The sequence below is a fragment of the Agelaius phoeniceus genome, chromosome 8, assembly GCF_051311805.1.
Source record: "Agelaius phoeniceus isolate bAgePho1 chromosome 8, bAgePho1.hap1, whole genome shotgun sequence".
Classification (NCBI taxonomy): Eukaryota; Metazoa; Chordata; class Aves; order Passeriformes; family Icteridae; genus Agelaius; species Agelaius phoeniceus.
Genome location: NC_135272.1, coordinates 16957682 through 16984347, shown reverse-complemented (window position 1 = coordinate 16984347; position 26666 = coordinate 16957682). Strand labels below are relative to the sequence as shown.

The 26666-nt window shown below is 41.1% G+C and overlaps 1 protein-coding gene across 1 annotated transcript; it reads left to right on the top strand.

Annotated features, from left to right (window-relative positions):
- Positions 1–715: 715 nt before the first annotated feature.
- ZNF281 (zinc finger protein 281) lies at positions 716–5784 on the top strand. The gene has a single exon (XM_054638399.2). The coding sequence runs from the start codon at positions 988–990 to the stop codon at positions 3607–3609; it is 2622 nt and encodes an 873-aa protein (XP_054494374.1). The 5' UTR covers positions 716–987; the 3' UTR covers positions 3610–5784.
- The last annotated feature ends 20882 nt before the right edge of the window (positions 5785–26666 follow it).

Below are 26666 nucleotides of genomic sequence, written 5' to 3'. Positions count from 1 at the left end.
CGAGCACCATTAGAACGGGTTTTGCTGTGCCAGGGCGCCAAAGAATGCCGGCCGTGGCCCGGGGAGCTGAGCTGCCGGTGTGTCCCAGCCCGCCGGGGCCAGGCTGCACTCCGCGCTCCCAGGCGGCAGCTGTGAGAGGCTGGCACGGCAGCCCCGCTCCGCAGCGTGTGCATGGCAGGGAGCGTGGGAGCAGCGTGAGTCCAAAGTGCCCGATGGACGCATCCCACCAGAACACCGCAGTGGTTCAGGGAGCGGGGCGGCTTCGCTATCTCCCTGGCGTTACGTGCGTCTCATGGCACTGGTTTGGGATCAAACAGCAACACCCTCCAGGCTTTGTTAAAAATCTCAATTTTAGCCTTTCTGCATCTGCCGCTTCTCCACCCGCGTCCCGAGAGCCGCAGCCGCTGCCCGCGTTTGGGGCTTGGCACGGCCCGGGACCGGCCCTGCCGCGCGTTGCGGGGCAGCACCTGCGCTCTGCTCCCGTCCCGCCGCGGGCGAGCGGCGCTGCCCGGTCCCGTTATCCGGGCCGCGCCGGGGGCGGAGGCCGCGCCCGGTTCTGCCCGCAGGGATCCCGCGGCTCCCGGAGCGCGTCCCGGCGGTGCCGCCCGGCCCGGCCCGGCCCCGCTCTGGGCAGCGCCCATCCCGCGCCCCCCGCGCCGCGCCTGCGCGCCCGCGGCCCGTGCGGCCGAGGCTCCCAGCGTGCCGCGCGGCGCGCATGTGCGGCGGGGCGGGCGCTGCTAATTCCATTGTGGAGCGGACGCGGCGATATTTGTAACTGGCGGCGGCGGCGGGAGCCGTAAGTGCAGCCGGGCCGGGGCCGCCGCGGGCGCGGGGCGGGAGGCGGCGATGCGCCCGGGCGGCGGCTGCCGGGCCGCCGAGGGAGCCGCCCGCTGAGCCGGCGCGGTCCGGCCGGCTGGCGGGCGGGCGGGCGGCGGGTCCCGCAGCCCCTCTGGGCCGCGCCTCCTCTCCGGCCCGCCTTCCCGGGGGATGAAACTCGGCAGCGGCTTCCTCGGCGGCGGCAAGAGGGCGGCGGCCATGGAGCCGACGTTCCCCCCCGGCATGGTGATGTTCAACCACCGCCTGCCCCCGGTCACCAGCTTCGCCCGGGCGGCCGCGCCCCCCGCGGCGGCCCAGCACCCCCCGCAGTGCGTGTTACCTCCGGCCGCCGCCGCCGCCGCTTCCTCCACGGCGGCGGGCGAGCCCCCGGCGCCTCCGCCCCCGCAGGACGTGACTTTCAAGAAGGAGCCGGCGGGGGCTTTCCCCTCCGCGCCCTCCTCGCAGAGGAGCCCCTGGGGCTTCCTGCAGTCCCTGGTGAGCATCAAGCAAGAGAAGCCCAGCGAGCAGGAGGAGGAGCAGCAGTCGCAGCACCATCACCACTACGGGGGGCTTTTCGGGGGAGCGGCCGAGGAGAGACCCCCCGGCCTGGGCAGCGGCGAAGGAACCGGCCAGAGCGTGATCCAGGACCTCAGCCTTCTTCACCACCTGCACCAGCATCCCCACCGAGACCTGCTGCTGACCGGTAGAGGCGAGGGCGCTCCAGGGAGCGCGGGTGAGCCAAAGCACGACGCCCAGGTCAAGAAGGCAAAGAGGCCAAAGCCAGAAACTCAGGGAATCAAAGCCAAGCGGAAGCCGAGCGCTTCATCCAAACCCCCCCTGGTGGGAGATGGGGAAGGTGCCGTCGCGTCCCCCAGCCAGAAACCTCACGTCTGCGAACACTGCAGTGCTGCCTTCAGGAGCTCCTATCACTTGCGCAGGCACGTGCTCATCCACACCGGGGAGAGGCCTTTCCAGTGCAGCCAGTGCAGCATGGGCTTCATCCAGAAGTACTTGCTGCAGAGACACGAGAAGATCCACAGTAGGGAGAAGCCTTTTGGGTGTGACCAGTGTAGTATGAAGTTCATCCAGAAGTACCACATGGAAAGACACAAGAGGACGCATAGTGGAGAAAAGCCATACAAATGTGACACTTGTCAGCAGTATTTTTCAAGGACTGATAGACTGTTAAAGCACAGAAGAACATGTGGTGAAGCCATAGGTAAAGCAGGGGCCGGAATGGAGCCCGGATCATCGAATAGCATGGGTAGCTTGGCTGCATTGTCTCAGGGAAATACAAGTTCCTCAAGGAGAAAAAGTAAAACAAAAAATACATCCACTGAAAACAAAGGAAGCAAGTGTAGCAGCAAAATCGCTGAATCTCAAGTTACAAGTAATGTGGCCATGCCAAGTTATGCAGTTGATATTCCAATTGTGTCTTCCAGTGGTGGTCTAGTTGGCACAGGCGTAGAAGAACTTCAGAAAAAGGTGCCAAAATTGGTGTTGAAAAAAGCGAGCAGAAAACAAGGAGACAAAAATTACCTTAATTTTGTATCACCACTGCCAGATATTTTGGGGCAAAAACCACTGTCTGGGAAACAGAGTGGCTCTCTAGGCCTAGTAGCCAATACCGGTGTAGAATCTATTGGCCTTCTCCAAAGTACAGGTGGTAAACCGGGTCAGATAAGTAGCAATTATGATGATGCCATGCAGTTTTCAAAGAAAAGAAGATACTTACAAACTGCAAGCAGTAACAGTGCCTTTTCACTTAATGTCGGACACATGACTTCCCAGCAGTCCGTCATCCAGTCTCCAGGTGTTAGCGTTATGGATAACGAAGCTCCTTTATCTCTTATTGATTCAGCATCTTTAAATAATGAAATAAAGTCTTGCCACGACAAGTCTGGTATTCCTGATGAAGTCTTACAGAGCCTTTTGGACCAGTACTCTCACAAATCAGAAGGCCAGAAAGAAGATCCTTTCAGTATAACTGAACAGCGTGTGGACTTGCACACCTCAGGAGAACATTCAGACATGGTTCAGGAAGAAAACTTGAGCCCTAACTCTCAAACAGTTTCAAACGATAAGGCAAGCATGTTGCAAGAATACTCAAAATACCTCCAACAAGCCTTTGAAAGAACAACCAACAGCACTGGTTTTGCTTTTGGACCCAGTTTCCAGTTTGTTAGCTTGTCTTCAACTCTCCATAACCACACTCTGTTTCCAGACAAACAGATATACACTACATCTCCCCTTGAGTGTGGCTTCAGCCAATCCGTTACCTCAGTATTGCCAACTGCGTTGCCAAAACCTCCATTTGGGATGTTGCTTGGCTCTCAGCCAGGCTTTTACTTGTCTGCTTTGGAGGCTTCGCATCAACAGTTGACTCCTTCTCAAGAGCTGGATGATCTCATCGATCCGCAGAAAAACTTAGAGACTTCATCAAACTACCAGTCAACATCTCAGAAACTGACTGGCCAGAAGGAACAGAAAAACTTAGAATCCTCAACAAGCTTTCAGATCCCGTCTCAGGAGTTAACCAGCCAGATAGATCCTCAGAAGGACATAGAGCCTAGAGCAACCTACCAGATCGAGAACTTTGCACAAGCGTTTGGTTCTCAGTTCAAGTCGGGCAGCAGGGTGCCAATGACTTTTATCACTAACTCTAATGGAGAAGTGGACCATAGAGTAAGGACTTCAGTGTCAGATTTCTCAGGGTATACAAATATGATGTCTGATGTAAGTGAGCCATGTAGTACACGAGTAAAAACCCCAACCAGCCAGAGTTACAGGTAAGGTCCTGACTGTGACCAGGCTGTGGGGTCTTCTTAATGTAATTTGTTTTACTTTGACAACACTGCCATTGGAATGTTTCTACACGGTCCTTTTAAGAATAATGTAACATGCCCTTTCAATGCAACTTTTCATATTTAGTTTATTTTGTTAGTGTGATTTTTTTAGCTCTGTTTATTATGGTTTTTAATCAAAAATCAATAGTTTTAAAATAGCGTTTTTGTTCAAGTGACAATGTTTAGCAATCAAATTTACATTATGTAGATTGTCAGGGAATAGCCCAAATTTTAAAATGCAAAAAATTAACTTTGTTCCTAGGACTAAAGTTTATTCTAATTGCTTTACTCTCAGGAAAGTGTAATGAAGCATGGGAATTCTATGCACCGCAAGTGTATTGGAACTTCCAATTTACAGATGATGACAAATATATCTCAGCTTTTTGAGGAAGGGATCTTTGACATTTCAAATTGCTGTCTCTTACGTCAGCTGATCTGAAAGAATTTTGCTACCTAAATCTTGTTGTTTTTAAAGTACTCCTGTTCTTCCAGGTGACGCTCATTCCAGGCAGGTGGAGCAAATATTCTTGGGTCTGCACGATGAGCCCAGCACGGTAGCTTTAATCTGCACAGTAACGTCCCCAGAACTTCTGTGTAAGACTGTAATTCCGTAAAGAGATTCTGTTGACACAAACCCTGAGAGCAAAATGTGTGCAGCTGGTTCATGTCATTAGAACCCCAACTTGAAACTACAGTCCTAATCCAGATAGGGTTTTGGGATACGTTATTTGTTACACACGGTTCAAAAAAGTCCATCTCCTGCTCTTCCCCTTTTCACATTCTTTTAGTGTGAAGGGTTCCCTCTATTTTATTGTGTTCCTGGTTCCTCTGGACTTGATATTGGTTGTCTACCTGCCCCCCCACCAACCTCCCTTTCCCCATCCCCCTTTTTTTTCCCTTTTTCCCCTACTCTCTCTCATCCCAAACTAATAGCTAGCATTTAAAAAGATTTACATTCCAGAAAGTGCATATCTTACGATGTGCTTTCTGATGTCCTGTGACATCAGGTGACGAACAATGAACACCCACCTGTTTTAGAACGATGCCGAGGTTTCCATGTACCATAAGAAATAATCTACTCCCAATTGTACATAGTGAGGCCCCTATCCTGCATCAGGATCAGCTACCACAGACCCCTGTGCCCAGCAGTGTCCCGGTGGTGTCACTGGAGCTCTTTACGGAGAGGGGGGCTTGCAGCAGTTCATCACGGCAGGCTTTTAGGGCCTAAGGCTGCAATTCCATTAAAGGATTCTGGTGATGGCATCAACTACAAGAGTAGAACTTGAGTGGCTTGTTAATATCAACAGAACTTTTCTTTGGAATTATTGCCTTACTTTATGTATATTTTGTGGTACATTATTTATTATATGTGAATCCTGATTAATGCCTGTGGAGCCATGGAAACCTGCTAGAAATACTGGTGGCCATTCAAAGCTGCTGAAACGCAGTGGCACTGCTCTAAACCACTTTTTGCAAATGAATTTTTTGATTAGTTTTTTAATGTAATTTTTGGTGATGTTTATGATGATGGTTTTTTATGTACTCTTGGTGATGTTTCAGTCTTATGTACTTTTCTGTTATCAGGAAGGTACCAGTGGTTGTTTGCAGTCTTATTGTGTAATCAGCCTATTACAGGCTTCCATGTATAATAAAGTTATTAACATTGTGCAAGTGTAAAACACTTCTGTTATGAAAGTGGTGTATTATTAAAGGAATTGTTACAAAAATCCTGGGTAATTTCTCCTGTTGTCCCTCACCACTATGAATAGAAACCTGAGCCCATTCGTGATCTCTTTTGCTAGTAAACTTTTTCCCCCCCTCACTAACCTAGAGTTTTTTCTCATAGAATCTGTGTAACTCCATTAACTTTTTATTTATACTTGAATCTGTATTTCATGCTATTTCAGTTTAAATAATCGAACAACAACAGTTCTCTAAACACAGAACCCAGCCTGTTAGCAGGGATGGAATAGTCCGTAACCACTGTGTTGGCTTTTTTAGTACCTTTTCTTTTGTTTTACAGAGGTTATAATTTACATTCTTTATATTGTGTGTAGTAGAAGTTGCATATGTATTGTTCTGGCTGTTTGCTTTAACTTAATAAAACCCATTATTCACAAAATCATAAAGGCATCACTTCTATTATCCAATCATGCTTTTGAGGACTTAGTAAGGAAATATTAGGAGATAAATTTTGAGAAGGAATTTACTGGAAGGTTTTCAGTTTGTTTTCTTCAGTTTCCTTTTGAGTCAAATAATCAAAATGTGCTATTTTAGACACCAGGGGTTTAATTCATACCTTTAGCTTAGCAAAACTTAACAAATTTCCTGAAGTTTAATGTTTATACAGCCTCATCTTTTCAAATCTTTGATTTTAGTTAAAGATATCTAAATTGCATTTTGTTAACTGCAAAGACTTTTCGTAATTACTGGAAGTTCAGACTATACTATACATTAACTTAATTCAAGGTAAAGATTGTAGAAAATTCTGTATCTGCTTTTTGGGGGTATTACTTGGTTGTAATTTCCCTGTCACCCTTCTGTTAATTCCTGCATTATAATGAAAGTTGTGTGAAAGTACTACTTAGCAAAATACTTGAAAAGCATTTTAGGTAATCTGAAGGTAGGTTGTGGATTTACTTAGCTTGTATTTTTCTTCAACTTTGCGTGTGTATTTGAATCAAGGCAGTGACATGGGTGAGAAAAGTCCTTGGCATGTTGAAAAACAAGCACAAAAGCCTTACAAAAAGTAAATATGGAATATGCTCAATGTCTGATATTCAGAATGTTGCTAGGAATCATTTAAAAGTATGATGGGAAAATGTAGTGGGATTTTATAAGCTCTTTGCAAAGCTTAGTCCTTCAAATATGTTTCTAAATAGAGCAGACCAAAACATTTTTCTACTTTAATATGGAGTTCAAATTTTACTGTAATGAAAGTAGGGGTATGTTAAAATTGCATGGAAATCAGGCTGTGGCTTTACCTGGTACATATTTGAAAACTGCATAGTAGCAGTTAACCCATGTGAACTTTATTTAGGGATGTGTGGGTGAAAAAAGGAAAAGGGAAAGCAAAATGGCTCTTGAATTCTTTTCCACTTTATGTCAAGCTTTAGTTTGTTGTTTTTAAAGGAGTTATGGGAGGGGAATGATAACCTGCTGCCTACCAATTACAGGACTGTAAAGAATTCATAGATGTAATGATATAAAATGCTGCATAAACTGTTACGCTTCCTCTTAGGGTAGTTCACACAGCATTATTGCCTTGGAACCTAGTGCACTATGATACCTTGTGCTGTGATTGTGCCTCTTGTCCCAAGCCACTGAAAGTGCATGTCTGACCTGCCTGCATATGATCTAGAAGAGCTAACTAAAATTTTTTGTAGTTCCTGAATTACTTCAAATGTATACAAGCTTGTGGGAGAAGTACTAGAGTAAGAAACTGAAATGAAAGCAGAAGAATAAAAGAAGTGAAAACAGAATGATGTGAAGGGTATGCAATTTCAGGCTTATGGACTACTGGATGAAGAAAAGCAGCTTGATGCCTCATGGAGACCTTGAGAAGCCACTGGAATAATTCAGTGTATTCTATTAGTGTTTTTTGTTGTTTCAATTGTTTGGTCTTCCCCTCACCCCCAGCATTATATGCTTGATAACATTGTATTTGTCTGAATGATGCTTCTGCTGGCTCTTTTTCCCACCAGCTAGAAATCAGTCTTGTTCATGTGAGGCTGCTGTTGTGGCTGTGGGAATGTTTGTAACACCCAGGAAGATACATGTGAGAATGTGTAAGTTACCAGCTCGGTGCTCTAGTGGTTGAAGGAATCGGGTCACTTTAAAATCAAAGATTCTGTTTACAGCCCCTGCTGACTACCAGCTTTAAACATTTGAGCTGTAATTTTCCAGTCTGTCTCATGCTCTGTGCACTATCTTTCTCTGGGAAGCTTCTGCAAAAATTGCCCATGTATTTCCTAAAATTAGATTAAGGAAGAAAACTTTCTTGTTCCAGTAGTGTTTTCATCCCATGCTTCTTCAAAACCAAATCAGTATCATCCTCCCCCAGCTAGGACTTTAGACTGTGTTGATGTATGTCCCTTGTTGAATCACTGCTTGTGAAACCTGATAAGTTTCTGAAAAATGCTTTTACGTTCAGAAATGTGAAAGTTTGGTAGCTGTATCTCCAAAGGTGATCCCTCCAGGACAATGCATCAGGCTGTTTCAATAATTTGGTGTGTTAGCCCATGTGGCAATCTTTTTTCTAATGTATTGTTTATTGTCAGACTGGAATCTTGCTGCTTATATAAACTGCAGTGTTCACTTTTAATGTTCTCAGATGATTTTTGTGCAATTTTTTTGTTTGTACAAACACCTAGGAAAATATGGTTTACTGTTGTGCACATCATTTGGAACACGGGATGTATACCCTGCTTAGCAAATGAATAACTCTCGTAAACTTTTAATCTGTGTTGTTTGAAACACATTTCTTGCAGAGTCCTGCTTCATGCTCTGAGTGTCATCCTGCTCAATGTGGATGCAAACAGCAAGGCAGTGTTGCTTGGAAGACATTCTCAGTCATCATGTCATCAGTCTGTTGTACATTCAAGATGGGGTGAATTGAGAAATCAACAGAAGATTTGGTTCTGGCATTTTTAAACTTATAATGCTTCATAATCTTTACAGTAACGTAAATTTTTGTATATAATGTACTGCTTTATTTTCATATTGATCCTTTTCAATATTTTGATTTTATTAATTGGATAATGGATCTGGTAATCTGAAACCCAAGGTTCTCCTTAGTAATGGGATGCTGCCACACTAGAAAGCTGTCCTGGCCTGAAATTTGCTAAAATATTGTGTAGCCAGATTAAAATGAAGAAAGAATTAAGAACTGATTTAAGAATATATTTTTAAATTATTTTAATACACTCTGTCTTACCTGAAATGTATCTTAAATAGTCTCTTATTTAGTGCTACAGTTAGCAAAACATTCTGTGAGCTAATGAGGCGTGTAGTGGTCGTTATACAGGATCTGCAACAAGCAGATATCTGCATCATACAGATATTCTGTAGTAGCTCATGTGCCACCTTTGATGCTAAAACCTGCTTCATCTAAAACTAAGGTTATTACCCTTCAGAATATTCCTGTGTCTGGTTCAGAAGGATCCTTTACTTTGTGCTGTTGGCAAAAGATTTCATTTTGACTTTTATCTTGAAAGTCAAAAGGCTGGTTGATTTTCATCCCAGATTTCTCCTTACGGTGTGTAGTTCTCTCTGTGCATGTACTGTGTTCCCACTGGATAGGTTGGAGGCTTGACTGGGATATGATGTGTGGGTGCTGGCATATGGCCAGAAATTATATTGAGGATGGATCAGGCTGCTCAAAGATTCTGAATGTGTTTTTTTTTCTGAAGGGGGGAACAATACCTCACAGGAAGGAATGTGTTTCCAGATGGTATTATGTTCTGAGATGAGTGGGAATAAGATTGGGCTGAGACCTGTGTAGATAGAATTTGCAAAGAAATCCATGTGCAATTCGATGAGTGACAAGGTTTAGAATCACTTTAATTTGCTTTCCAGTAATGAGGAAATATATAGATGTGTAATAAAACATCTTGCATGATTTGCTGAGGTGCTTTAAATTCTAGTGGGTAAAATATGTCAATGGATCATCTTACCTCTTAAAGAAAATGATCTCTAGAATGAAAAATACATTCTCTTGGAAGCTGCTTGGTAATCCTGGAAAATGAGGCTAATAAGGACTAGCTTCTTCAGCTGCAGAGGGCATTGATGTTGTGTTAGCTCTCTGCTTGGAATTCGGTCAGGATGGTGGTAACACATTTGCTTGTGGCAGCTCCTGGCCCCGCGCTCTCTCCAGGGGCAGAAGGCACTCCCAGGGTCCTGGCAGAGAGGACGTGGCCTGCCCTGCCTTGTGCAGCTGGGCTCAGGCCAGGGGCTGGGAAGGGGAGGGACAGCGCAGCTTCTTAGAGCACTGAGGGGTTTGGGAAGTGTTTCCAAGCACTGATTCACTCTGGGAAACTGAAATGCAGAGATCTGAGCCAAAAGTCTGCTAGCTCAGGTTTGGCCAGAGGGCTGAATAGCCCCAGGTGTTATTCAGCAGTGGCCAATGGAGATGTGACACTTAAACTATTTAACCTGTTTAGCTTAAGAAATCTGTGAGAGGTAGCTCATATTGTATCGTGTTCATGCATTTGGTCCATCAAGCTTATAACTAAACATTTACACTTGGTAATCTTAGTGTAGAGTTAAGTCTGTACGAAATACGTAGGTGATTTAGAAATTTACTTCACGATAATTCTTAATTAAAACTTCTTTCCAGTCGTTTAATATTAGTCTGGGGACATGGGAGTTAAACTGATGACTCTTCTTGTGTTCTTGGAACTTGGATTTTTGCAGAGATGGCAATTTTTGTGCAGAGATACTAAATTTTATTATTTAGTTTGGAGTTGAGAGACATTTTAGAGTTAAAGTATTTTCATATTTTATGTGGTTGTAGATATCATACTTAACATGTTATCTTAAGAGTGTAAGATGGAAAGGGAGTAAGACTGCTGAAATCATTAGTTTTTACATTTTTAACACCATATTCTGATGCTTACATGTTTTGTTCTTCTCACAATGAAGCTAAATTAAAATCTCTGAGAAAGAGGTCCCTCTAATATAGCATAATGAAGTCTTTAAATGGGTACAGTTGTAGGTCATGGTGAATAGGAATGCAGTGACCTTTGTCTTGACAATGAAGCTGACACAAGCTTCTCAGAGCTGTTCTTTTTTTTATTATTTCTCCGCCAGAAAGGACACAAATAAAACAGAGGATCCCCCTTCTCCCATCAGTGAACAAAATCAAAAGACTAGAAAATGTGTTGTAACTTGTCAGTTTGCAAAATCTAGGAATAACACTGACTTCTTTCTCAATATAGACACTGCTGCTGGAACAATTTGTGGGAAGGAGTTGGGAAAGGAAGGAAAGTCTACTTGACTGCCCATATGACTGGTAAAGGGCCTTCCCATTTCTTAAGGTACTTTCTAACAGCCTGTTTTGATTTTGGATACACAGCAGCAAGGCATTATTATTTGTACCTACTTACAGTTTTGTATCTAGAATAATCACAAATCTTCCTTCATTTTACATTCACTTTTCAGTCATTCATTTTACACTCACTTTTGCAGCACAGTGCAGGCTTGCAATGCACTGTGTTGGAATCTAGCAAGGCCTGAATTTCTTGGTGGCCCATGTAAGAAAGTGAAGCACATAAAAGTGTCTGTTTCCTTTGGGGAGATGCTGTTGCTCCATCCAACTTCAGCAGAGGCTTGTGAATTGCAGTGCTCAGCAATTTTCTTTAACCATAGAGAATCATCTGTCATTCTTAAATAATGCCACTATCTGCTGCTTTAGGACTTTCTCAAGGCTTCAGCAATGTTGATCTGAATTGTGCTGCCTCTTGTAGAGGAGAGGCCTGTGTAGCAGAGCAAACTCTTAACCTGTGCAGTCAAGGTAACGAATGGAGATTTGTTCCTGTTGTAAGAAGTCATCTACAGGACCGGTTCTCTATGATCAGATAATGATTTTTTTTATTTTTAGTCAAGGACTAAAACTACATGTTTTTTTTGAAGAGAAGCTTGTTTACTCAATGATGATGAATGATATTCCCATAAGGCCACAGCCTGGGTGAGTACCTGGAACAGGTATTTTTATTGAGAATGTCCCTCTCTGAGAATATGCTTCATCAAAAGGAAAAAAAGAAAGAAAATAAAAGTTTAGAATATGCACATGTTATATCAGAGCTGTGTAAACTGAAAGAGTGAAACAGCAGTTAACATACGATATTAGAAGTTTTTAAAACCTATTTCAGGAAAACAATACACTGATACCCTATAAATGGATCTAGTGGACAGTGAGAAATGACTTCAATAGATGAAAATAAAAAGGTATGTGGGACAGTATGTTAATAATTGGCTAGAAATATTTAACTTGTTGTTTTCTATAAATGAGAAGACTTACTCATAAAGCTTACTTAATAACCTGGAATATGACCAATTTGATTCCAGAACAGCAGTAAGCCCTTGTGGAGTCCAGCAGTGCCACAGGGATGAATAAGCACCTGGATTCTCTTTGATAGTAGGAGGGGCCGAGAGAGCTGAGTGTTCAGTCTGGAGAACACCAGGCTCAGCAGGATCTCATCAATGCCTACGAATACCTAAGGAGAAAGAATGAAGATGAGGGAGCCAGACTCTTTGCAGTACTACCCCCTGGCAGGACAAGAGGTAATGGGCACAAATTAAAACACATGAAATTCCACAAGAAAATTACTGGGAGGGTTGTCAAATAGAGAAGTAAGTTGCCAGAAAAGTCATGGAAGGTCTGCCTGTGGAGATATTTGAAGCTCAACTGCACATGATTCAGGACAGACTGCTCTACCTGACCTGGCTTGAGCAGGGGATTTGGGTAAAATGAACTCAAGAGGTCCTTCCCAACATCAATAATTCCGTGATTCTCTCTGATTGGTGGTCTGTGCCAAACAGCAATGACAGGTTCCATGCTGAAGGGACACTGAGTGTCTCTAGGAAGCAGTCCAGTGGTGTGTCTGAAAGTGCATTGTTTGATGGAACAAATGGGCTGAGGAATTCAGAATGTTGCTGGGACTCCTGGTAAGTAGTTCAATGTTTCTGATGTCTAGCTTGGACACTTGAGTCTGCCTTAACTTGCAGGCCTTTTCTATCACCTTCCTTAGACTTTTTTTAAAAGATTAGGAAGAAAAGATGGTGAAGGCGTTGTGAAATGAAATGTTTGCTGTTTCTATTAAATACAATACAAAATATAAAATATACAATATGTAATATTTTTTATTTGTTACTTTGTTTTACTAACTTTCCTCCTTTCATTTCTTGTTAATTGTTGAAGGTTACAAAAAGGAAACATCTAACTGACACTAATTTACCTGATTTGGGAAATGGTAAATGGTTTTTCCCTCTTCTCCCCAAAGTTAGCTGAAATGGCCTGACTTGAAGCTGCTCTTGCTCAGACCTCATGCAGAGCAAAGCAAGGAGAATGCAGCTTCTGGTTTTGGTTCAGACTTTTGACTTGAAATCTTTCTTCTGGAGAAAGGCCGGCACAGAGCATTATCTTATCAGTCTGTTGATAAGTCCTAACAGCATTAGGCTCTTTCAGGCATTGCTGTCAGCTGTTGTTCTGGTCATGGGCTCAGTTGTTGCAAAAGACTGTCTTGACAGGGTGAGGCAGATTTTTTTTTTTTTAAACAGAAAGCAAAAAATGATTAAAAAGGATAGGGATTAAAATGTATACAGTGAAGGGATGACAGCAGGAATGTAAGTTTTGTATTCCAGATGTCTTTCAAAGCTTAATCAAAGCTGGATATTATGGCAATGTAATTTGGGTCGTCCTTGGTGGGTCCGGTCTGGCTGTTCCTCAGCATCAGGGCAGCAATGCTGAATGGTGCTGCAGTCAATCCTGAGCTTCCATGTGGTGACAGCAGTCAGTTATAATGAGAAGTTTCATAATTTTCACACGTCTGTTGTAGATCTAGTTTTAAGTAATGGCTTTTAAGAGATGTCAGCATTTTTCTGACATACTTGCAACAGGCCTTTCTTTTCTCTGCTCTACACTTCTTTTGTTTGTTAGACTTGATTTCATCACAGACCTTGGGTTTTATCAGAGGGTGTTGTTTGGACTAACTCAGTATTTCCAACTTCAACTTTTCTGGCTTCTATAAATGGTAAGTCTTTGTTGGTTTATGCTTACAGATACATGTTGTCATGCTTTTAAACCCCTCTGTGCATACTCTGTGTATACTGGTATGTATTTGTCAAATATTCATAATGCAAATGCAGTAAAAATTTCTGTGAAAATCCCTGTTTCTCTGACATGTTGCAATAGAAAGATGTTATATTTTTTAAAGGGTAGGTACTGGAAGAGTGTTTGTCTAAAGTGGTAGAGGATATTATCCTTTTTGACATGCAAAGCCATATTATTGCTGAACACTGTGATTATTGATTTTTATGAAACTTCTTGTTCTAATAATGTGGGAAGGCAGCCCTTTATTCATGTATGTCAGTCTGTAATTACTGAACTTAGGGGGATTTTCAGAAAATATTAAACAACTAGCCTGAGGACAGATTTATGGCTTTAAGTAATCTTGATATTCTTCTACAGTTTTTCTGTATGTAGTTTTCCTTTTTTTGGTTTTGGTTTGATTTGGCTTTTTTAAGATAGCAATCTGAGAAAACAGCCAGAATACCCCAATGTGGACTTCAGTAAGTGGGTCTGAAGCCCTTGGATGAGAAGGACCATTGACATTTGAGCTAGAGAGTGACTGATGACAGTAGCTGGTTTCACCCTCCATGGAACAGGACCGGGGAGAACACACCTTTGGAGTTGTTTTCATGGCAGATGCAGATACCTCAGTAATGGTGTACTTGATGATGTTGCTCTTTTGAGTGGGCTAGGAAGCAGCAACTCAAGAGGATGGACTCTTGTTATCTTGGCCTTGTCCCTTGTTCCTTCTACCTTGTTCCAGTCCTGCTTCTCTTTATGCACTTAACCCAGTAAGCAAATACCAGCTGTCTCATTCAGACCTCCCTGTTCTGCAAGTCTCTGCCTCTCTCTTAGCTCCTGCTTTGCTATTTCCATTATCCCATGTGTACCCTCCTTCAGTCCTAATCTTGTTATTTCTGCTCCTGCATTCCTTTCCTGATCAGTTCCTGCATCCTGCCACATGTTCTGTTCTTCCCTCCTGTTCCAGATTCCATGTTTCTATGTATTATTTCCCTTTGTCTCTGCATAGATTTTATTTCTTTGCATGAGATGCAGAGGATTGATATTTACTTGCCATGTGGATGTCTTGCTGCTGTTGGGATACAGAACTGTTGTAACTGGCCTTTACATGAAGAGTTTGGTTTTACCCCTCTTGGCAGGGCAGGAGGCACATATCCAAGCCCACTGGAATAATAGGACCAACTACAGTTTTTCAGAAATTTATATCATGTGGATAAATTTAGGTAGATTTTCTTGACCATACACAGTAGTGTGCACCTGTGACACAATGGATACATTCCTATTGAAACTCAGTTATCTTTGGGAGTACCAGAGATTGCCCCCTTTTTTATTTTTTTGGTGATAGTTAAGACAATGCATTTTCCATTAACATTTTTCTTGGAAATGAGCAGGACTTTCTGAACAACTAATGTATATATTTATTTTCATGCACATGTGTGCACAAGAAAGCATCTGACAGTGCCTAATGTGGTTGATGAAAATGTGATCAGCTTTGCAATCAGATGCTTGACAACAGGATTGTGAAAGTTTTGGGATAACATTTTAGAAGGCAAAACTATACACTGTTAATTAGAGTAGATCAGTTGAAATAACATTAAAGGTAATGGAGATGGACAGAACTTTTCACAACTGAAGCATCAGGAATTACATTGCCTTGGGCAAGTAATATTACCAGATACAATAGGTAGTTTATCTGTTGCTGCAGGTTCCATATTCCTATAGAGAAGCTAGTGCTGCAAATTATCCAGTTGTAATGCAATAATCCATCAGACATCATCTCCTTTTGAAGGCTCTTTAATTGAATGAACTGCAGTACAAACAAGTTGTATAGTTACATATATGAAAGTCCCAGAAGGATGTGACTTCCTTATTCTGTTGCCCTTCCAAACCAGTTTTTTTTTAAATTTGCAGTGAAGAATTTTAGAAGTATATTTCATTATAGTAAACATTTTACTGTTTTGAATATCTCTGTGTAAATTAATACTAAATATTCCAGCCTTTAAAAATATAATTGGAATTTTATGGAGGATATTTAGGAGAGGAACCTTCTTCTTCCAGCAGTACCTGCAGCCAGAAATTAGTTTTGGTTTACATGTTAAATTGGTAGTGTTGCTTAAATGAACCACTCTCAACGTTCAGGGAATACTGAGCAATAATTTTGGGAAGTGTAATTGGAACTGCCCAGATAATGAATTGAATGCTTGTACAGTCTTTTCTCACTGATAAAGAAGATGCAAGAATTGATGAAGACATCAATTGCACTTGAAATGTACTTTTTTAAGCATTTTAATAAAACTTTCACAGTTATTTTGAGTTGAACCAAATTAACTTGGCTTAAGTTGAGGAGTTGTCTATTTTGAGCTAAATGGGAATCACCTTCACATATTGCAGACACACCACAGGAAAGATGTTACGGTTTCATTTTAAAAGGTTGTCATAAGCTAAAGCAGTGCATCATATACAATGGAATATACGCTTTCCAGTCTGTCATAAGCACTGTCTTGTTGACTAGTGCAGAGTGTAAGAGTATTGCAAGTAAACTTGGTTGCAAATGGCATTTTTAGTTTCACCTTTTCTGTGATGAAAGAAGTAACAGTGTGAGGGATTTAGGCTTTTGCACAGTCAGTGGTCTTGTGTTCTGGGGCTGCATTTTGAATGCTCCAAGGTGGCACATTCTGAAAGAAACCAGCCTGCCTTCTGCAGTCCTTGGCTGCTTGCTCTCTCCAGCAAAAAAAACAAAAAAAGGGCAGCTTATTTTTCATGTAGATAATACATTTAATCTCATTCATTGCAGCTCACAAAAATACCCCTGCACAGGTGTGCATGGGGGCACTGAATCGGACAGAGCTAGCTAGTGGTCTTCTGTGAAAAACTTGATTTAAATTGATCATCAACATGTTTCTCCATTAGTTTAATTGGTGATTGTTCCTGTTCTTTTGTTGTGCTCTATCTAGAACTTCAGGTCAGGAGGTCAAGTCTGCTGGCATTTTCCTGTGCCTTCAGAACAGCGTTGCCTCTGGCCTGTGCATTCATCTCCCTGTGTGTCATGCTGTTAGTGCTTTCTCTGCTGTACTCACTTTAAAAGCACTATTTATGGGTTGAGATACTCCCTCCAAAACATAAACATGAATAATTTAATTTATATGTGACATCACTGTAAGTGATATAAACATATGAAATGGTGTACAGTATGCTAGGAAAGAATTATTTCAGTTATAATATCTGTTATTTCTAACTGATTACACAGTGTCTTTGTAAATTCATCTAAAAGGGAAGAAATGGCAGAGAGCTTATTTCGCAGTTGACCTTTTGAAAGTTGATTATTGCTGCTTGATATATGCACAGATTTTTCACTTCTGACAAGAAGAAATCCTGTGTTGTCCTCATTTATAATGTATAGACCTCTCTTTCCATATTTATACTATTCAAATAAAGAATGCTGTGAGTTCTCAGAAATGTGCCATTCAAGTGAGAATGATGGTACCCAGCCTTCTGCATGTACAGTTTGGAATATGGTGAGGATCCTGGTGGCTTAATTACTGTGCTGCTGCTTTTCTGATTAATGACTGAAACCTTGATCTATTGGACAACCAAAGACCATCTGAATTTCATTGTTTCTCAGGACATGCACAGCTTTGACAGGTCAAGAGAAGGAAAAAATTAACTGACTTCTGGCTAAAATTCACTAATTCCTCAATTGCTCCTTTGAATTAATCAGGTCTTCTTGCTCAGAGAATATCTATAGGTGTGAAAAACAGAAACTTCCTAATTCTTCAATAATTGAGTTTCATTTAGACAATACATTTGTAAAAGTTATAGAGTCAAAATATATCATGGAGCTGGATTCTCCACAAATTGGCACCTTTCTGAATTCCAGTAGAAGCACTCGTGTCCATAGTTGGGACAACTACTTAAGAGTTTAATTGATTTCTGAAGAAGGGGGCTCTCTGAAGGTAATAGGATCTCTGAAAAATGTATTGATTAGAAAGAAATCAATCTCACAGCTGCATAATTTTATAATCTAGTTGGACTTATATGTCTGGAAGACCACTTGGTTGTTCTGTGGACTCTGATGCTGGGAGTTGTTAGTTGAATGCATGAGCATTATTGGTACTGCTGTGCATAGCTGGAAAGCCTTCTGCAGTTTTCTACTTTGAAAATTGCCTGTAGGTTGTTTAGCTCTTAAAGTACAGCATATACAGTATCACAGCATCCCAAACTGAACCTACCTTGCTGTATTCTCACCTCAAAATCAGATTTTGTTTACAAGACTATATCAATAAGCTTAGTGAAGTTTTCGGTTTGAATTTTTTTATCATCTTACATTAATATAGCACTGCAATCTTTAGGATCACAAATACAGCTTTATTTAAAACAAACAGCTTTCAGTGAAATTGCATTACTTTTCTACTACTAAACGCAGATTTATATGTGAGGACTAGAACACTGAAGGTCTCCGAGTCCAATGTTATAAATGTGAATGCTTCCAGTGGCTAATATTTATGCTTTTTCTTATTTTCTGAAAGGTAATATTACTTGTTAGATACTCATAGTGAAGAGTTGAATATCCTTTTCTTTGTATGAAAGTGTAACAGTCTTCTCTGACTGATTGTGCAGTCATGACATAGCTGAGGTGAAGATCCAACTTCAAACATTGCAAGATAAATCATTTCCACATTCTTGCTTAAGTGGCTATTTTAGTGTAGAGAAGCACATTTTCTGTTGAGTGCTAATGCCACTGTCTCCTTGACCCAAGGTCTTAACTATTCTGAGCAAAGTGGATTTGGTACTTAGCGTAAGAAAGAGTTTGCAAGTAAAACAGTTGTGCCATGTGGAAATTTTGAAATTTCTGTACTTATGGGATTGTCCACTGATAAAAACACTGATTGAATGAAGTATGCTTTATGCAAAGAATTAATAGACATATTCTCCTTTCTTATTTATAGAAACTGGAGTGGGTGGCTGGGATCAGAGCTATGTATAGGACTGTGTAAGGGATCCCTGAGAAGGGTGCATGTTTCTCAAGTTATTGTTTTGGCCAGCTGCTCTGCCCTTGTTTTCAGCAATGGGATCTATTAGCATGAGGCATTTTGCTAAAAGGGGAGGAAGTAGGAGTGTTTAATGTTGCTTAATGGAAACAAGACTGTAGTTTTATCCTAATTTTGCTGTTTGAGGGCAGTTTGACAATTAGCTCATGAGAACCAAAGCCATGGAATTATATTTGTAGTCTTAGCAGATAAATCTCTGGAATTTTGTTAACTAACAATGCTGATTAAGCTTCAGTAGTTTTATTGCCAAGAGGAATATAATGGCATTAACTACAGTCAGCTACATTTAACAGGAGCTCAGGCTATGGCCATTTCTGCTCTCAACGTGCCACCTTTGACACCTTTGAGATGTGTTGCTTTCAGTCTGAGTTGCCAGTACTGTGTCATGATGTTCCCAAACCCATTGGGCAGTGGCAGTCCACTACAGTCCATTACAGAAGAGCCTCTTCTGCCCCTGGATTGTCCCAGCTTGTGGTGTCAAAATTTTCCACACATACAGAGAGGATTTGAATATCTGAAAGGCTTTCTAAGTTTCAAAGTGGAAGAACATTTGCAGAAACAGGGAGAAAGTATATGCAATTATTCTGCTATTCTTTTGGCTGCTTCTTTTTAGTGGCTGCATAAGATAATTCTAAAATTGAGCATTTATGTGGGAATAAAAACAAGGATGCTCTTGCCCTGCTGCTTCCTGGTGATTCTCTAATTATTTTTCTAACACAGAACTGTCCAGCTTTATCTGCCAGCATAGAAAGAGCATGGGACAAGGTCTCTGTCTGCTCCATGCTGTTCCTGCCTTTTGCAAGAGTGGTCTTGCATCTCTCAAAGAGATGAGCTATTGTTTGGAAAAGCCTTTTCCTATTTCTATTGTTTCCTCATCTCAAAAACCAGACCATAAAAGATTGATGGCATTTTCCTTTAAATTAATTTTGCTGGGTTTAATTCAAGCAGCAACTTCAGTGACTGTTTATCAAATACCATCACACTGCTTACTTTATAAAGGAAATGGAAAAAATGTCTGAAGCACAGGCATCTGAAATGAAACACTCAATAATCACAGTATACCAAGATCTTACCTACTGGAAATACTGTGTGTCAGTGTTAAAAATAAAATGTAGACTCATTTAGTCCTCAGCATTTACAAGTAAATTGTTTGAAACTGAAGAGAATGGATGGAAAATTAGTTTTCCTGGGAAATAAACTTGGGTACTTCAATTTGTGCTTCTTACAATAGGCATCTTAGTAGCCTGCATAATAAATATAAAGTTGTTATTTAGTAATGTGAACAATAATGTCAGCAATAATAAGGATGGGTAATGACAGTCCAGCAGCATTTTCTGGCTGAGGATACCAAGAGATAAACTGTTATTACTCTGCAGTTGGTAAAATATTGTATATATATTTTTTCCTTCTCACTTCCTCCAAGCTGCTTGTCAATCCACTGTTACTATGCTCATTTATGTCATTGCATTATAGGGTGGACTAGAAAAGCTACTCATGAAAGGTTCAGCTGCATTAAAAAAAAATGTTTAAAAAAAGAATTCCTTACTGGTTTTACAGGACTGCCCAAAGGAGTCAAACATTTATGGATATGGCAAGTAGCTATGTGGTGGAGGAACCATAGCAGCCATAAAGTGTAAGTATGGAATATTGAATCCTGAAAAGTAAAAGCAAGTGTGGTGTATGTTTTGTGTAATAAACATGTTTAAGGATGCAAAGTAGCCATAGAAAAGTCACTCAATACCTTGCTTCCCTTTCTACCCCTCTTCAGTTCACATGTGCACACAAAATTAGATTCTGCTGAGTGAAAAAACTCAACTCTTTTTTTCCCCTTTGGAAACATATTTAATGACACTTGCCTAGCTACTTCATATTTCTAGTCTTTCTTTTCCCTCCTTGAAACGGAAAGATTTACACAGCTTCTGCAGTTGTATGAAACATGACAAAACGATTAGGTAATTGTTGGGCACAGTATGCTGAACATATAAAGCTTCATGTGACAGCATAAGGTATTAGCTGCAATTGAAGATAAATGTATATTCACATACTCTGCATATTTATTGGTGAAGTTCTGGTTGAGCTAGCATCTCCTTCCAACCTGAAAAATGTTTTCTTTAAAGTGGGATTGCAGTGGTGGTTTGCACTTAAATTTAAGATGGTTTTATATTTTCATTTTTATATTCTTTGATTCTAATAAGAATAGTTGATATGACACAGGACATATTTCCATGTTTTTAGCTGGAGGTGCTTTTAGAAGTATCAGATCTTTTAATTCTTTCAATTAAACAGTGAAATATGAGTTAAGAATGGGTTACACTGCAGGATGAGTTTATAGTTCTCAGGTAGCTGCAGGTCAGTTGCATGAAAACTATTTTTGATAATTCCTTCAGTGTGGGGAAAATGTAATAAAGGAATATCTGATATTTCACAAAGTCTTTCTGAATATAAAAAGTATATTTAGTGTTAATTTACACATCCAACTTTACAGGCCTTTCATCATAAAGATTTTTCTTTTTAAACTGATATTTCCTTTCACCATTGTTCTGAAAAGGAAGAGGAAAAAGAAGTCTTTGAAGTAAGTACCTATAGTTGAAATTAGCGTGGACTGAGTTCAATGTAGCACAGAAGCGACATAATCTCAAACTGGGACACGGGGGAGGAGGCATAGCTCATAAAGTACTTGGTGCAGTCAAAATATTTAGTTTGACATTTTTCTTGCTATGGCTTTCAAGGCTTTGATCTCCTTGCAGAGAAGATGTAGATTTGCAAGGGGCAAAGTAGAGCCTAAATATTTAGTAAACCTTATGGTACTTAGTAAAATTTTAAAAATGGAGCATTTATTATTTGGGCATTTGCATTAATTATTAGTGTGAATAAAAGCATGATTAGTTAGGCTATTATTTGGCACCTTCAGCGTCTAGAAGAACCCTTTGAAAATTGTTTTTATGTTTGCCTTAAACGCTACCTCTTTCCTCCCCCTTCAGATTAATTACATTAGTACTAAATTTGTAGGTTTTCAAATGTAGAATGTGAATTTCCTCAGCCTTTTTCTGTATAGCATCTTGCTTTCTGCTTTTCTCCAGTTACCTTTTTCTTACCCTGAATCATTGTCTGTTAATTGTTCTTTGTTTCTCCTCTAGCCCAACTATGACTGTGACCTTTAACACACAAAGAAGGACAATTTCTTCTTTTCTGGTGTTATAGGTTTGTGTATACAGGACTGTGATTGTCTTTGCAGAGAAACTACTTCTTTTGTTGGCTTCAACCAACTAAAAGCTCTGTATTAAAATTCTTAATTAAAACTTCTGTGCATGTAACTTTTTTCTCAAAATCATACACCTCCCATGTGAAGAAAATGCTCCCTTGCAGGGTGCTGCCACTGCTACTTCCCTTTGACTGTGTTGTAGGAGTTTTACACCCTTTAACTTTCTCACTGTGGGAGATGACTTTGCAGTGCATGGTGGAAGGAAGCACTGGGGAGCAGAGTAGCTCTGGCTTTAAAGCCAAGACAGCTGTGGTGTAGAAGCTAAAAGCAAAAATGAGCAGTGTGGTGAAAAGAAATTGATGTCTCGGAGAAATATTTTATCTGTGGTGGTGCTGTGACATCACTGAACACTGAAATAAATGTTTGATAGATGTGTCATGAAAGCAGCCCAACATCCTCATTAGAAGAAGTTCAGATTTTTTTTTAATAGACAAAAACCCCAGATTAGATGACTTTTTCATGGCTCTAATTACAGATGGACAAAAGTTTCTCATGTTAAAGTGATTCTTTAAAGGAATGTATTCTGGTTAACTTCTTGCCCCTTATTGTGTCAGTATTTGAAATTTTCTTCTGTATTGGTGCTTGTAGCTTTGACCCATTAATTTAAATATTATAATAGTCTTAGGATCTGTCTCCTTGGAATGGCTAACCTCTGCTGCTTTAGAGGAACATTCTCCATGCAGATGCTCACTGGAAGCATCTACTTTTCTTTTGGTTCCCTCAAAATTAGTTTTTTCTTTGTGTCCTCCTCCTTTGTAAAGTTCAAGGTCAGTTTTATTAGAAATAATTGTGTGATTCATATCTGTGACTCAGTGTTTTGCCCAGCCCATCAAAACAGAAATGGTATGGCCACCACAGGAGTCTGCCTTGGGTTAACATCATCAGTGTGTGAAACAGGCAAAGCTTCAGTATCCAAACATAAACAAGGGTCCCGGAAAATCCTCAGCAGAGGAAAATGGGCTGTTCGTCAGTTTTGTAGTGTTTACATGCTTTTCCTATTGTGACAACAGATTTTATTTCCTAAAGCCCGTTTAACCCTCAGTGTCACTGTGTTAACCCGAGGGGCCCCAATATCGCCCTTGAGGGCGCGCGAGGGGCTGAAGTGGGACCCGGCGTGAGGGCCGCCCCTCATGGTGGGGGGACAGAGCCCTTCCCTTCAGGGGCTGAAACCCCTCGGCCCGGAGTGTCCCCGCCAGGCTGCGGGCAGGGCCGGCTGCGGGCAGGGCCGAGCCCAGCCCGGGCTGTGCCCCCGCTGCCCTCAGAGCCCCCGGCCCGTTCCGACTCAGCCCGGGCTGTGCTCCCGCTGCCCTCAGAGCCCCCGGCTCGTTCCGACCCAGCCCAGGCTGTGCTCCTGCTGCCCTCAGAGCTCCCGGCCCGTTCCGACCCAGGCCGGGCTGTGCTCCCGCTGCCCTCAGAGCTCCCGGCCCGTTCCGACCCAGGCCGAGCTGTGCTCCCGCTGCCCTCAGAGCTCCCGGCCCGTTCCGACCCAGGCCGAGCTGTGCTCCCGCTGCCCTCAGAGCCCCCGGCCCGTTCCGACCCAGCCCGGGCTGTGCTCCCGCTGCCCTCAGAGCCCCCGGCCCGGCCGCCTCCCCGCTTCCACAGCGAACGCTGCGCGGCCAGCAAGGCGCTATGGGCGCTGCGGGTGGTGCCGGCCCTGCTGAGCAGCTGCATTTGTAGCAGGGCGCTTGCACTGGCCGTGAAGTGCTGAGGGATGAAGACAAGCCGAAGGGTTCAGCATTCCTATTTCTCTTCCTCTTTACTGTCTTTGAGGCTACGAATACGGTATTTCCATTGCGTCTTCTTTCCAAGGATTTTTTTTTGAGCGAGCAAAAAGCCTGGCTCATTCCTTGAAAGTAATCAGATTCTGCCTTCAGCAGTTTGAGTGAACATCTTTAGGCAGATTTACGAAATAGTCAACAGATGTGTGTTCCCTGCCATCAAACGGGAAAGAATGGTTGTTTGCTTCTCCCCCACCTTTTATTTTTTCTTCCCTTTTTTGGTTTATTTTAGTGTTTTGGTTTTGTTGGTTTTTTTCCCTTTGAAGGGAATTGGGAGTTTCCATGAAGTTGTGTTTCAGTATTCTTTTAAAAGAATACATTTTATTCCTAAAAATTCCTGTTAGGCAATTCCTCATCTTGCACTTCTCTGCCAAGAAACATGTTTTCTTAATCAAGCTTGTACCGTCTGTTTTTGATTCAGATATTCATCGTAATTGAATCCCGTGTTATCAGAGCGACTGTACTTGTTGCCAGTCACTAACAAGGTACATAGTTTGCTGACATCTGCATATGGATAGGTTTGAAACTTGTTGTGTCCTGTAATCACTGCTCCTCAAAGAAAAGGCTGGGTGAGGAATGAGCCCTCAGGAGCTGATGGCATTTATGGACGGGTCGTCAAAATTCCTTTAATAGTCTGTTATTCAGTAGAGTCATAGCCTACGGTTCTGTCTTAAACTCTGAGTTTTGCAAGTTTTGCTCAATTTTAGAGCACACTGTTATCAAGTCAAGGGTTCTTAGAAGGTGTTTTTGGGTTTTTTTGTTCCATTTTGATCTGATCGCTTCAATCATTTCCACCAGCTAGACAATGCTGTGACATATTTGTAGGTTAAGCTGATCATTGTATCCCACTGATAACAGAGTTGTTTATTTCCCATATCATGATGATTCTGGATGTTATTCTTTCATTCCAGGGCTTACAGTTCAAGGGGAGAATTTTATTGCAGAAATGATAACTTTCAGGTATTCCTTTAGAATTGAGCTTGTGGTGACTCAGATGTTTTAGTATTTAAATAATTCCATTTCATTATATATTTGTAGAAATGATTACTTGTAATTTCAACTCTGTTTTTCTCATTCCTTAGCTAAAAAGAATTTTGCAGATGATGTCTGATTTTTTTTTTTAATTAATAAAAAGTTACCTTAAACATCATTTACTTCCAACCCCAAATTACTTGTTGAGAATATGCAAAATTTCTGCTTAGGTGACTGGGGAGAAGCTGAGTAGCTCTTGATGTTCCTGTGTTCTGTCCCAGGTAAGGGAGAAGGAAATGTGTTCAGTGTCACGAAGCAAAAGGAACTGCAGTGTTTGAAGAAGTGCAATGAACCTGGTAAATTACTGTCTTGATACCACTGTATGTAAAGGTGAAGGAAAATTAAAAAAAAGGTGGTGTAAGCTCATTTAGCAGGGTCCATCTAAGTGTGATTTCCAGCCTGCTGAGTAAAGAACCCTGATAATCCCAGATTATCCTTACCCTCCCTCTGCTACTGAGGTTAGGAAACTGCAGCAAGGGAGATGTGATGATGCTACTCATTAATTTTCCAACAAATTAGCTTTTGCAGATAGGTAAGTAACCTAGGATTTGGTTTTGTGTTTTTTTTAATCTATAATAATGGCATTTGAGCTTGTTTCAAGTAGTTACAGATATAACTCACAAATGGTTCAAAAATTATTTCTCTTTCTCTGAGAAGTATGATCTTCAAGCAAGGAACTTTTCTCTACTTTTTCTTTCATTTTTGGTTTTTCTTCCTTTGCTCTTTTTGACCTGAAGATTTGGGCCAGCCATTTATTATTTTAGCCTTCTAAACAATTTACAGTGGTGGTGCAGCTGTGCAATATATGTAAGCTGTGTGCCTCAGGTTGTGAACAATTTTATTCCTGTATTAATTGGCTTATAATTCCTATTAAGCTCTGTAGAATTTAATTTAAAGTAATTGAAAGTAAATGTAGTAGCATTTCAAAATAATGCATCCTGCAGAGTTGTGTAATATTGAAAACACATTCCCATGCATGAAAAATCCTGGAATCCTTGGAGTCAAAACTGCCATTGGTTACAACATGAAGCTGTTTGTTTTGGGTTTTTTTTGGTTGTTGGTTTTTTTGTTTTTTTTTTTTTCATTTGGTGGAATTTCCAAGTTTCTCTCAGCTTTAGAGACTGTTGTAGAGTTAATTTAAAAGGTGTAAATAACAGCACTAAAAGGATTCATTTGAAAAGACCGTAAGTTAAATAATATATTTACTATGAAGTTTTACTACTAGATGTTTAATCTTGGACAGATGGAAAAAGTGGTGAGCGAGTTACCTGGTTTTTCTGGTTTGTTTGATTACTGAGGGAGCTTTTGCTACTTGTAGTACTTATCACACATTTTGTATTCTACTACTGTTGTGGAAAGCAAAACTGGAAGTGGAGGGTAGTGGTTCCTTTGCAGCTTCTGAGCAGATGATTCTCTAAATAAACCAGTGGTTAAAATAATTTGAAGCAAGCACGTGTTTCACTTCTATAGCCAAAAGAATGGTGGCTGTTGTCATGAGCATCACTGAAGAAGAGGTATAATGTGTATGTTTGGGAGATTTTCCAAAGATTCTAGAGCAGAAAATAGAAGTTGACTAGAAACATTTTGTGTGAAGCCAAGTTGGAGTCCTGAAATGCATTCTTTAGACCTAATAAGTGTTGATACATATTTTCTTTTAATATTAAATATTGTTTAGAATAGTATTCAAGAATCATCCTTAACAGTGGTTTCTGTCCCTTTTGGATTAGCAGATAAAAGATAGACAAAATAGCTGCAAACACAAACATGTTTTCTGTTCTGCCTTAGCTGTGGATATTTGTGATTCATACACACACTGATCAGTGTCTCAAGGGGTTTTTCCCTCATCCTTTCCTTTTGATGCAATAGATTTATAATTAGTTAAGAGTAAATGCAGAGATGATCTGTAGTGCTAGCAGTCTGGCAGCCTGTCCCAGAGCCATTGCAGCTCACCTTTCCTCCTGGGAAGCTGGCCTCCAAAAGCCACTGTCCTGTTGTGTGCCTCAGAAAGTGACTCTCCATTCTGAGCAAGTTGTATTGGCACTTTCTTTCTTAAAACTGTATGTGCTCCTGCAT